Source organism: Limulus polyphemus, unplaced genomic scaffold (assembly GCF_000517525.1).
Source record: "Limulus polyphemus unplaced genomic scaffold, Limulus_polyphemus-2.1.2 Scaffold1353, whole genome shotgun sequence".
Taxonomy (NCBI): Eukaryota; Metazoa; Arthropoda; class Merostomata; order Xiphosura; family Limulidae; genus Limulus; species Limulus polyphemus.
The window spans coordinates 176490-189472 of record NW_013666963.1 but is presented as its reverse complement, the minus strand read 5'-3'; the positions used below and the strand labels follow the sequence as shown (position 1 = coordinate 189472).

The following is a 12983-nucleotide window of genomic DNA, read 5'->3' as shown; positions in this document are numbered from 1 at the left end:
TATTAAAGCGAGAGTTTTGATTTCTTTTTGGTACAAAAGTTAACGTTTGCCATTTTGTATATTCAGAGCAGTGAGGCACAGTGCTTAAAATTGTTTATTCGGATACCCCTGAAATAGTTAAAACCATGAATCAAATACTAACATTACGCTAGTGTCCACCTAGTATAATCAAGTACAATTTTATAAACAGATACTTCTTAAGTGGGTCAGTGGCACATAAAGAGTAATTATATACGCAACATTTTAAACAAGTACAAAGGGATTAATGTATATATATATATTTAAACGATGTTGAATATGAAGTGTTTTTTTTTAATTATATCTGACTATCAACTGAGAATATATATATATATTTGTCAATAGCTCACAAATCTATCCGTTTATTACATTATTTACCTTTACTAAATGTACTTTCAATATTGTGTTAACGAATATGTTGTCCATATAATAAGTTTAATAAGTTAGGATAAGATATTAAGTATAATGAGTTAATTGTGCAAGATAATTTAAAAATGTTAATTCAAAACGGGGAATAGGGATCGTCAAAAAGTACAGAAACAAGTTGAATCAAAATGCAAATATTATATTTTCAAGCCTACAACTAGGGACTTTAAAAAAATAGTAAACAAACTACGTTGGAAATAATGTAGACACTATTTCCAACCTAGTTTGTTTACTTTTTAGATTTGTCTCTGGCTGTTAGCTTGAAATATATTATTTGCATTTTGATTCAACTTATTTCTGTATTTTTTTGACGATTCCTATTCCTTGTTTTATATTAACGATTTTTTGTTATCTTGTTTTTATGTCTATCTGTTGAGAATAAATTTTAAGCTACATACGTGTATATGCATTCAGTTGAATGTTACATGATTTTTAATCGCTTACTGCTGCATTGGATTTTTTCGATCCAATCATTATTTACTGAACCAGGTGGTTTTGTGCCTGATGTTTCATGTAATTACGTGTTTAACAAGCGTCGAGTACAAAGTAAGCCGTTCACACCAACACCGAATGTATTTATAGTCACGTAAATAAACTTTTAAAATAGCTCATGGACATTCGAAGCGCTTCATATAGTACATCTAATAATGCTTGGAGACGGCTTGAATGGGTAATGAAGAAAACATTAATATAAGTTTAACATAACAGCAAATGTACAACGTTTCGACAAGGTTTTGTCATCATCAGGTACAACGTACAAAACCTTGCCGAAACGTTGTTCATTTGCTGTTATGTCAAAATTATATTAAAGTTTTTCTTCATTACCCATTCAAGCCCTCTCCAAGCATTAATAATCTCAAAGTGGGTTCCTCGTCATCGAATATAGTACATCTGTCTAGGTTTTGGTGCAAAATACTCAGCCAATTTTGCTGTAGGCTTGTAAAACAAAAATATTTATAAAAACAATAAAATATGCATTCGCAATTTCAGCGAAGTATGAAAATCATTAGAATAACTCACAAGAGTAGAGAAATCTACTATGGTAATCGTCTACTGTTAGAAAACTCACTGAAACAGTCGCAGAAAACCACGTAGAAACAAAGTACAACAGCGAATTCGAAGAACAATGAAGAGCAGCAAACTCGAGAAATGATGAATACTCAACTTGACAGTTTCCAATTAACGCGCATTAGTAAAACACCGGATTTTTTTCAATGTCCGAAAGTAATGGACTTAGAGAAATGTTTGAGGGCGAAAATATGTAGGCACTTGAATTAACTTTGAAACTACCCTATGACATACTCAATACTGCATTCATTACTATTGTCCATGTTTCAGGGCAAAATACGTAGGCACTTGAATTAATTTTAAAATTATCCTATGACATACTCAATACTGCATTCATTACTATTGTCCATGTTTCAGGGCGAAAATACGTAGGCACTTGAATTAACTTTAAAACTACCCTATGACATACTCAATACTGCATTCATTACTATTGTCCATGTTTGAGGGCGAATATATGTAGGCACTTGAATTAATTTTAAAACTACCCTATGACATACTCAATACTGCATTCATTACTACTGTCCATGTTTCAGGGCGAAAATACGTAGGCAATTGAATTAATTTTAAAACTACCCTATGACATACTCAATACTGCATTCATTACTATTGTCCATGTTTCAGTAAGATTTTCGTAAGCGTCTTTTCTGTAGCGGCTTGTAAAACTATATCCAATAATGATAAGGCGGGAGACAGTGTTATAAATACATACATTGTTTACTTTAACAAAACGAAGCTTTTCCAACTGGTATAAAATGGAGCATTTCCGACTAGTATAACGGTGGTTAAATGACTTCTACATTTCTGCGATGCTTGAATGACTTCTGGTAGCGAAGAAGAAGTTAGAAAATTTTAGAAGGTGGAAATCTGGACTTTCAAGAATTTACTTTAAAATAACCCTAAAACCTTCGTAGGAGTTTGTTTAGTAGATGTGCATAAATTTTGGCGAAGTATACCTAGCCGTTTTTCTTGTAGGCTTCAGTGCTTGAATGGCTTCGAAGAGAAACTTGGCTAGTAACGATAAAAAGACTGATAAAATCTCTCCTTCTCTTTCAAGAATCAACATAGGAACAGTCCTATGACCTGCGAAAGAGGTTTTTAGTAGGTTTTTCTAGTTTTTAAAAATATTCATAACCGTTTTTTCTGTAGGCTTGTGAACAAGAATAATAATAATATGAAGAACAAATCGATGAATTTTGAATTTTGTCTAACAATTAAAAAATCAGCTTTTTCACAATTTTCGATATTTTATCAGCCTTAGCCATTGAGATAGAAGGTCTTGAGTTGTTTCAAGAACAAGTCTGTTTTTTAAGATGGTTTTTGCCCGTATGTTCTATTAGGGGCGAACCCTATTATGAAGTTCATGCTACATTATATAGAGATAAAATGGATTGTTTTATTTATCCTTTCAAAAACATGACTAGATGGTTGCATGTTTTCCATATTTATTTCTCACGTGATTTATAGGCACGATCATCATGATTATAAAATTAAGAGGATATTTTAGAAACAATGAATGTTAGTTTTGTTCTAAGCTTTGTAACGTCAGATCAAGGTTGAAATATTTTATACTTTTGCACCTGTGTTGTCTTAAAAGCACAACGCCACGTTGTTTGTTATCTAGCCTACAATTCAACACATAATATCTAATATAAAACTATTTCATTTTACAACAGTTTCAGTCGTATTTTATTTTTGTGTTAAATCTCTACAACAAAACTCTTATTGTTCTTAAAAATTACATTTGAATTAATTAACAGTCCCAATTATTGAGAATGACCATAGCTGAGGCCCAAGATATATATGAATCAGGACAAAAAATTCTGACGAGTTTGAAACTCTTTTCCCGATTTACCGATTGACACAACTGAAAATGCCAATGCGTTTTCTACTTCAAAGTTTTCATGCAAATCTTTAAGCTCTTTACGAAGCATTTCAGTAACTGAAATTACAAAACTATCTGGGAAAATATTGTTCACACATTTTAACTAACAAACATGAGGATAAGCGAATGTTTCTATGGGATTTGTTTACATTTTTATATGTGTAATAAATAAATTAGTTAGAATAGACATTAATGGGCAACTAAAACTGATTTTCCTTTTGGTTATAGTTCTATTATTAAGCTGAAAATTAAGATGAGTCGTATGAAAGAAAAAGAAAGGTCAACCAGTATTAACACGGTTAGTGGACTCTAAAACTGAAACAAAAGCATGCATCAAAACTAAGCATGTACGCATTGAGATTAAAATGACATAGCTTAATCAAAACTTGTGTAGTATTTTATGACCTTTGATATAGTGGTGAGAAAGTTCAAAAGAACTTGCACGCATGGAAAATATACCGAGTCGATGCTATGTCCCTGGAAGTGAAAAGTCACTATTTGTGACATCACAAAGGTCAAGTCAAATTCATTTTATTCTTAGTAATTTCATTTTAATGGTACAAATATATTTGTTTGTATGTATGTATAATATAAGCAACACCCTAGCGTTTATTAATATTTAACATGTGTTTTTTAGAAGAAAAAAAAACTAGTGCCGTAGTAGAAATGCAACTGCCAAATTCATCATGTTTACTACGACGCAATTTATAGAATAACATCAAACTTGATTCTCCAAACTATTAAGTTAACCCGCATATCAACTTATAGTTGATTATTTTAATTATTACAGGCAAATAAATTGAAACCATTGCTCTAAAATCTGAAAACATGAATCTCACACACTCTTCGGTGACTTTTATATACATTTACTTTTTGGAATGAAAATTAATTAAAATATGATAACAGCGTAAAAAACATCATAGAAACAAATAGACAGTAAGATTTCTCTCTCCATGAGAACTTAAACGTTTAGTCACTCTCTCCATGAGAACTTAAACGTTTAGTCACTTAAAAGCGTTTGGGGGAATTTCTTTTCAGATTGTAATTACAGAAAACGATTGATTGTTTGAAGTTAAGCACAAAGCTACACAATGAGCTATCTGTGATCTGCCCAGCACGGGTATCGAAATCCGGTTTCTAGCGTTTCAAATCTGCAGACATATCTCTGTGCCACTAGGGGCTACATAAAACGAAAAACTACTTTAATGTTCTCGAATTTTAGGTCAAGTTTTCCTTGTACTTTTTATAATCATTTTATAGTAATACACAATACTTGTTTACTTCAAAACAATCAGTAGTTTATATGTTTTAGTTTATTAACTCTGTCCCTTACAACAATGTTAAGTTTTATAAATCATTAAAACACTTTTTCAGATTTTACAGAAATAAGTAAAAAACATACTATTATATAAACAAAATTATTGTAATACCACCACTATAACGCGATAAGGTTTCATCTTTCATTATATTAAGTTTTATACACTATTATTACCTAAAGTATTTACGCCATTAATATTCACAAGCTAATCTATCTTCTACGTGTTTGATTAAAATGAATAAGATGAAAAAATCCAAATATATTTGTTTATTTAGTGACGAGTTAAAACAAAATATAACATTCGTCACAAAGTTCAAAACTAATTTGTTCCCAATTATACGTAGAAATGTCTTTAAAAAGTTGAAATGATCCAATATTAATGACTAAAGTTAGTACAAGTATAACACTTACTCCAAAAAATTACTGATGTATTTCTTACTGCATGGAGACCAGTCCCATGGGTAGCTGTGGTCGTCTAACATCCTTGCCATGATATTTAAAGGTTGACCACGGTCTCTGTACTTCTTGCACTTCAAATCATCGTCGTGAGGAATCCCAAGTCTATAAAGTATGATTACTTAGAAATCTTATTGATTAGGGTTTTAAGTATATTTTATGCATATCAACCTTTATTTGGTTAGAACTATGAATACATATAAAAGGTATTGATGACGTTCTTTACTGGTATTATTTAGTATATTCACTGGGGAGCTGATTTGCATTAGACTTCTAAGTTCCTATGTCAGTTCCAAATAATTTTGGACTTCAAGGCCTAGAATGTTGTGAATATAAGAAACATTTTTCTCGTTCGTATAATACAGAAACTCCCCATTATTACTTAATGGATATATCAACGGACTTAATTAAATTGTTTGATTAGCTTTTTGTTGCAAAATGCTTGTACATATTCATAATTATGCTTTTAGTTTTAATGCAAACAGTATGGTGTCTGAAACAACAACGTATTTAATACATATATATATATTGGTTCTAAGGGGTAAAATGACTAGACTTTTTATACATTTGTTAAACCAACTGTATTTCATAAATGCTATGAACCACCCATCATTCTGTTTCTTTTCTTTTTTACGGTTTCAAACGTGTAAAATACAATACAAGTTGACCTTTACTACCGTGAATGCAATGTTATTTAACTTTCTGTACTTTGTACAAAACTTTTTATTACACTTAAGTTTTAGACATTACCATAACTTCGTACACTTAATTATTTACATCTAACTTTGTCTACTCTGGATGGTTTACTCGCTAAACTTCACTTAAAATACTATTTGTAACGATACTTGTTTGAGGTAGTGAAGTTAAGTGGCTTGGTAGAAAAAGTTTTTCATGGTATGTCTGTTAAATGTTTTACACCACTTTGGTTCGGTTTGTTTGGAATTTCGGGCAAAGCTACACGAGAGCTATCTGCGCTTGTCGTCCCTAATTTAGCAGTGGAAAACTAGAGGAAATGTAGCTAGTCATCACCACCCACCGCCAACTCTTGGGCTACTAATTTACCAACGAATAGTGGGATTGCCCATAACTTTATAACGTTACCACGGCTAAAAGGGCTAGCATGTTTGGTGGGTTGGGGGTATTTTACATCAGAGATATACAAAAAAGGCTTCAGTATTGTACCCAAAGTACTTACTTTATTAAAGCTTTTAACAATTACTCAGTGTTGTCAAAGTTCATAACAATTTCTGAAAGTAATGTTCCAGTGTTACCAAGCCTTAAAAATTATCATATCAAATTTTGTAATTACCTTCGGTTATCATAGATGTTCCCATATGAACAGTGTTTTGAGTCTGTTTCAATAACTGTCCGATGTTGTCACCTTTCAAAAAATGCACGGTTTTGCCAACTTTTAAAAATACCTTTTATTAAAACTTTTAACAATTTCTCAGCTTTGTCAAAGTTTTTACCAATTAATTAGTGTCGCCGAAGATTTAGGTAGTTTTATCGAACTTTAAACATATAGTATTAACTAAAATGTAAAACTCTTAGTTTTAACAAATCTATTGTAATCACTGTCTTATTCTGCATACACATTTAAAGAAAATTCTACCCTAACTATGAAGAATTAGAATCCCTATATTAGAAGACAAAATTCCCGTACTTTAATGGAAAGAAATCAACATATGTTTTGTAACTTAAAAACTGTTAAATATACATTATTTTTCTTTACCGGAAATCACAGACAGTTTAGTATATACACGTTAATGACAAATGATTTCCAGACTCTACGAAAGTGTGTAAAAATGATCATATTTGATAGTATCCTACTTTTTTTTCAGGAATGTGGGATTTAAACACTATTCGCGTTTCGGTAAATGTGCTTTAGCCTTTTTAGGTTTGGAAAAACGTTATATGCAAGGTTACGTCTTGAAAGAAACTACTACACATAATGGCCCGGCATGACCAGGTGGCTAGGGTGCTCGACTCGCAATCTGAGGGTCGCGGGTTCAAATCCCCGTCCCACCGAACATGCTCGCCCTTTCAGCCGTGGGGGCGATATAATGTGACGGTCAATCCCACTATTCGTTGGTAAAAGGGTAGCCCAAGAGTTGGCGGTGGGTGGTGATGACTAGCTGCCTTCCCTCTAGTCTTACACTGCTAAATTAGGGACGGCTAGCGCAGATATCCCTCGTGTAGCTTTGCGTGAAATTCAAAATCAAACAAACAAACTACACATAATACAATATAATGAAATAACACTAAGAGAATGTGATATCGAACAGGAAGTGGAAGGAATAATGTTACCACATAGACATGCTTACACATGTCCTAGCTCGTGGGCTATTGTAAACGCTGCACTGAGGCCATTGTCTTCAACTATGGCACAACTGCTGTATCGAGAACACGCCATCCCAGGATTAGCTAAACCTACAATTAAAAGATATATGATTCATCTTCACATTTATGGATCCTAAAATAATAATAAACAACGCTAGAAATAATGAAGAACCTCTTTCATTATATTGTTTTTGCTTATGATACACCTGTAATTTGCAGTGGTAAATTATTCTGCATTTTAAAGTTTAGATAAGTGAGTTTAGTTTACAATAGTTATTTAAAATTTCAGGCAGGAAGTTCAATTTAGTCACTGTACTAGTCCAGTCGACTATAGTGATTAAATAATTTATTCGAAAAAATGTCTAGTATTTCAGACAAGTCTTAATTTACTGTATATTACTTAAAGGTTAAAACCGAACAATGATGTCCTTTCATGAGAATAAAAGTCATTTAAGTAAACAATCATAAAATGAGCTTGTATTGCAGTTACGTATTCCTTTCCCGTTCTCCTGCAGCTTCATTTTGTAGTTAATAAGAGTTTGTTTTACACAAGAGTGTTACTTCTCGCATTATTTGTATTTCTAGTTCTCCTGTCAAACTGTAATAATACATAATATCATTAGAAATACTAAAGTATTATAATAGTAATAAATAAAATAAATATCATAGAATTGTGATAATTAACTCTAATATATGTTAATTAATGATAATAATACAGCAGAATATGTAAATAAGTTTAGTCTCGAGTCAGATAGGTAGCTAAATTAGAAAAAGAAAAAAATAGATTAAATAGTTGGTTAGTCTAGAATTCTCGTATGGCTTACCTGCGGATTTAGGGAAATATAAACATTAAGGAACAATAAAGAAATCTGAACAAAACAGTTGAAATTTACGGTAGATTTTGTTTGTTGTTAATCACGAAACTATGGACTATCTTTGTTGTGCTTACGGCGGGTATATAACCCCAATATTTAGCATTATAAGCTCTCAGATTTATCGATTAGCTACAAGGGGTTATTGAGGGTACGAAATAAAATTCTACACTGCATGTATTTCAATATATTTCGTTCATAAGCAACACACCTTTAGCTTTATGTTCAAAAGTCCTCCGGTGGGTCAACAATAAGTTTACGGACTTACAATGCTAAAATACTTTTTGTAAAGGACAAAGCGCAGATAGCCTATTATGAGCTGTGCGCTAAAATACAGCGATAACAATTATATTCATAAATATTTAATCAAAATAAAATAAATCCTACCATTGTGATTATTACTTACTGATTAACTCCTTTGTTTTATTTTATTTCAAGACAGTATTTCGTCAGTTATCAGTTTCCCAACTAGGTTTGCTAAATTATTTTCGGGATCGTCTTCAGCAAAGTTAAATCATCTTCTTCTCTCTGTTCTCGTCATTATAAGAATTTACGATTGAAAGCAAAGACGAATGTAAAACAGTAAGTTTACTAAAATATATCTTCTATAACCAGTGCCCACAAAGCCTTTCTCCCTACACCATTGGGCTCTTCAGGCAGATTGGGATACAACAGACATAATTTTGGTTGAAGCGCTATATGAATAACCACCATTATGGTGTGTTTAATGGATGAAGTTTAATTTTAATCAATTTAATTTAAGTCATTTAAAAACCATAATTCAGGTAAGAATTAATAACACATTAACACTGATTTATTTTAAAATCAATTATTCATTATTATGATATATTTTTACTTTTTATCAACATTACTCATTATTCATAAGGATTGGTGAAACAGTAAGTTAGTCTTCTTGTTACAGTAGCAGGTAAAGCAACAACAGAATGAATGAGATGATACTACAATAGTCTGAATGTGAAAAAAAATGTATAACAATACTATAGTAGCTTATGTAATATGTTATACCGCACAGTTACGGACATTCACTTTGAGCCAAACGTTTTAAGCAAAATATATGCATATACATATGTATATTGTATCGAGATTAATTCAATGTAGTTTTCAATTAGTACATAAACAATGCTTTTTCAATTCGTAATATCCCTCCATTCAGCTACACAACACAATATTACAAAATAGAACTTTTGAGTGTACATCACCTGTTATGTGTTATAAAAATTCATTACACGAGGCTTAAGGGGTTCTTTTACACAATCACCTTTTCTGTAGTATTAATTTGAATTAATTTTAGTCCCTCTTTTGTGCAACAGTATGACATGCCCACTTTACGGTTGATTGAAGATAATAACTTTCCACTCAAAACAGATTATTTTACAGCCCACTTTTCCAGCTCCCAAGTACAGAGCTCGTTTTTGTGGTAAAGGACCACAAATGAAGAATCCCCGGATTCACAGTCGGAATATGCTAACCCTTCATGTTCTTATTAAAAACAGAACTATTATGTATATGAGTAACTTTTCTTCGTCTTTCTGGTATACAATTAGCGCAAATATATAAGGAATTTTGATAAATTAAAAATATAATTGGTAACCATTTTCCTAAGCCCATTTTCATAGTATGAATGGGATAATGTTTCTTTTTCGCCCAAGTATAATAATTAGTATATATCAAGAATTAAAACTGTTGCATCAACAGGTGTCACAGAAAATGTTATCTATAAAATGCGTTATTGATCCTCTACAGAAATGTCCTCTCTGGACATTATGTTTTGCCATTTATATAACTTCTGTGGTTTCTTTATCTCTTTTCCAGTGATTAAAAAGCAAATAAAAATGTATTTGTGTTTGTGTTTTTATAGCATCGAAGTCACATCAAAACCCTGATTTTAGCGTTATAAATCCGTAGAACAACAAACAAAAATGAAATACATCTAGTTTTCATTGTGCCTGAATGTTCTTTTACCTAATTAGTTTGTTTGTTAGAAGTTAAGAACAAAACTACACAATGGGCTGTCCGTGCTCTGCCACCACGGGTATCGAAACCCGGTTTCTAGCATTGTAAATCCGCAGACATACCACTGTGCTACTGGAGGCACTTAATTAGTATTGTTCAGATCTCAGTACAACTGTGGATAATTAACATAACTTTGTTTTACTAATTTTCTTTAAATTTCAAATATAAGTATCATCAGAATATAGATTAGGTGTAATTACTTATATTTCAAACATAGAATAGCTGTTTAGAATTCTCTTGCTTTTTGTCATGAAAGGTACTGAATAAATGGTGTAGAAAACTCTGCAAAATTAACTAATCTTTTTGTTGTTTGACTGAAATCTAACCTTAGTACAGTTCACAAACTACCCACGAGTGAAGTAAAATGTCTGTCAAGGAAAAGTACAAGAAAAACATTGCGACATATCATTTTCACTCCTACTAAGACAGAACTGATATTAGAGACAAACTTTACACTAGTTTTCAACAAGCCAACCTTTAAATATTTTGCACTCATTAACGCCATCTGTACTTGGAATGATTAATGATGCTGATCCAAGCACGTTTTTGTGGAGGAAATGCATATCATAATTAGAATACTTTAGTACTACTATACAAGGTCAACTTTTGAAAAGATGAGACTCAGATGAAACTGAAAAAAGAAATAATAATAAATGTCACTCTTTATATCGGACATTTATAGGTCTAATATGTTAGAGGTGAGAACTGATAAAGTTCTGTATAAACGTGAAGTCCGATAATTTATCAAAATTGGCTGTTATATTTATGCTTCATGTAATTATTTAAGATGTTTGTAACTAAAAATATTTAAGCTTTCATCAGGCATAGGTAGCTTGAACATAAAATATTTTTTAGGTAACTTCCAAAGGTTCGACTTATTTCATTTTTTATTCAAAATATTAAAATTGGGAAGAAGTGTAACACTGTAGATTATTAGTAGACTTAAACAGATCTCAATCTAAGAGTGACACCAAATGTTAGGACAACCACACACAAAAAAAAAATAATGAGGAGAAAATATTGCCAAATAATTAGGGAAAATGGTCAGAGCTTATTGTTGTGTTCTAATCCTCACATTGTCTTAACTACAAGAAACACAATATGACACTGTTCTAAACATAATCAATGAACTTACTGTTTTCAAGTGTAAACGACGAACGTTTTATGTCATAGCTCAAGTCTCTTACAAATTATTTACTGCATTATTAGTATTTGAACCAATGTTTTTACGTATAATTCAGTAAACTGGACCTCTGTCAATGTAAAGCTAGCAATGATCAAAAGTTGATAATATATATATATGTAGAGACGGCTGATATGGGTATAGAAAAGTTTTATTTAAAAAGCACAAAGCAAATAATAACGTTTCGACCTTTTTAGTTCATCATCAAGTTCCCAACACAGAAGCCTCTAACATAGCATTAGAATTTTACATCAAATACCCCAACCCACTCATAAACATCTCCAGCAACCACCTCTAAAACTAATTTTATGTTCAACGACCAAAACTACATACAAATAAATGACTTAAGTATGGACAATAGGTGACAACCTATTCTAACCAACATTTTTATGACACAGATTGAATTTCAAACCATCAGGTCAGCCTTACACCCACCACTAAACTGGTACAGATATGTAGACGATACATTTGCCAGATTCAGATCTATAGAACACGCACGTAGCTTTTTCAAACACATTATCTCCATACAATACACCCAGATATTAGGTTCACCAGTAAATACCAAAAAGATCAACAACTAGCATTTCTAAATCTCAATATCTCAAGAACAAATACACAGTTTAAAACAGAAATCCACAGAAAAATCACTCATACTGGATTGTATATTAACTGGAACTCGGCACATCAAACAAAACAAAAACTCAACATATTAGAAAACCTAATAAACACAGCCACAAGACTCTGCTCACCTGACAACCTTAAAGAAGAAGCCAATCAATTAAAACAGATCTTTATCAATGTGAATGAATATCCTAAAAAACCGTTGAAAGAATTATTCAAAGAAGCAACAAAAAAACAACATAATCCGAAAGACAATGAAACAACTAACAACAAAACACTAAACTGCTGTATACCGTATATTCCAGATATCAGCGACAAAATAACTAACATTTGGAAAAAACTCATAACCAAACATAACATTCCAATAAACACTAAATTCATTCAAAAACCAGGCACAAAACTAAAATCGATACTATGCAAAAACTACTCTGACAAGCATAACACCAACGTCATGTATAAAATACAATGCAACAACTGCCTTGACTTGGAAAAATGGAAACCAGATTCAGTGAACACAAAAAATCACCCTCCCATGTTTTTGAACATCGTATCTCAAATAGCCACAGTATAACCATAGAAAACACTAACGTATTACGTATAGAAACCAAAGTAAACAAACGAAAAATTAAAGAAGCTCTTCTTAAACCCACATTAAACCAGCACCAAGGAACAGTTTTATATTTGTACTAATTATTATTTAATGATAACTACCATATAATAGGTTAAAATTCGATGACGAGGAACCCACTTTGAGACTAATAATGG

The 12983-nt window shown here is 31.7% G+C and overlaps 1 protein-coding gene across 1 annotated transcript in view; it reads right to left on the bottom strand.

The window, feature by feature from the left end:
• Nucleotides 1-12983, bottom strand: part of LOC106463227 (A disintegrin and metalloproteinase with thrombospondin motifs 9-like) — a 170379-nt gene that overhangs the window by 87645 nt on the left and 69751 nt on the right. The window contains exons 8-9 of the mRNA XM_022390671.1: nucleotides 7493-7598; nucleotides 5124-5273 (exon numbers count right to left, since the gene is read on the bottom strand). Coding sequence (XP_022246379.1) covers nucleotides 5124-5273; nucleotides 7493-7598 — 256 coding nt within the window. The remainder of the gene's footprint in view (nucleotides 1-5123; nucleotides 5274-7492; nucleotides 7599-12983) is intronic.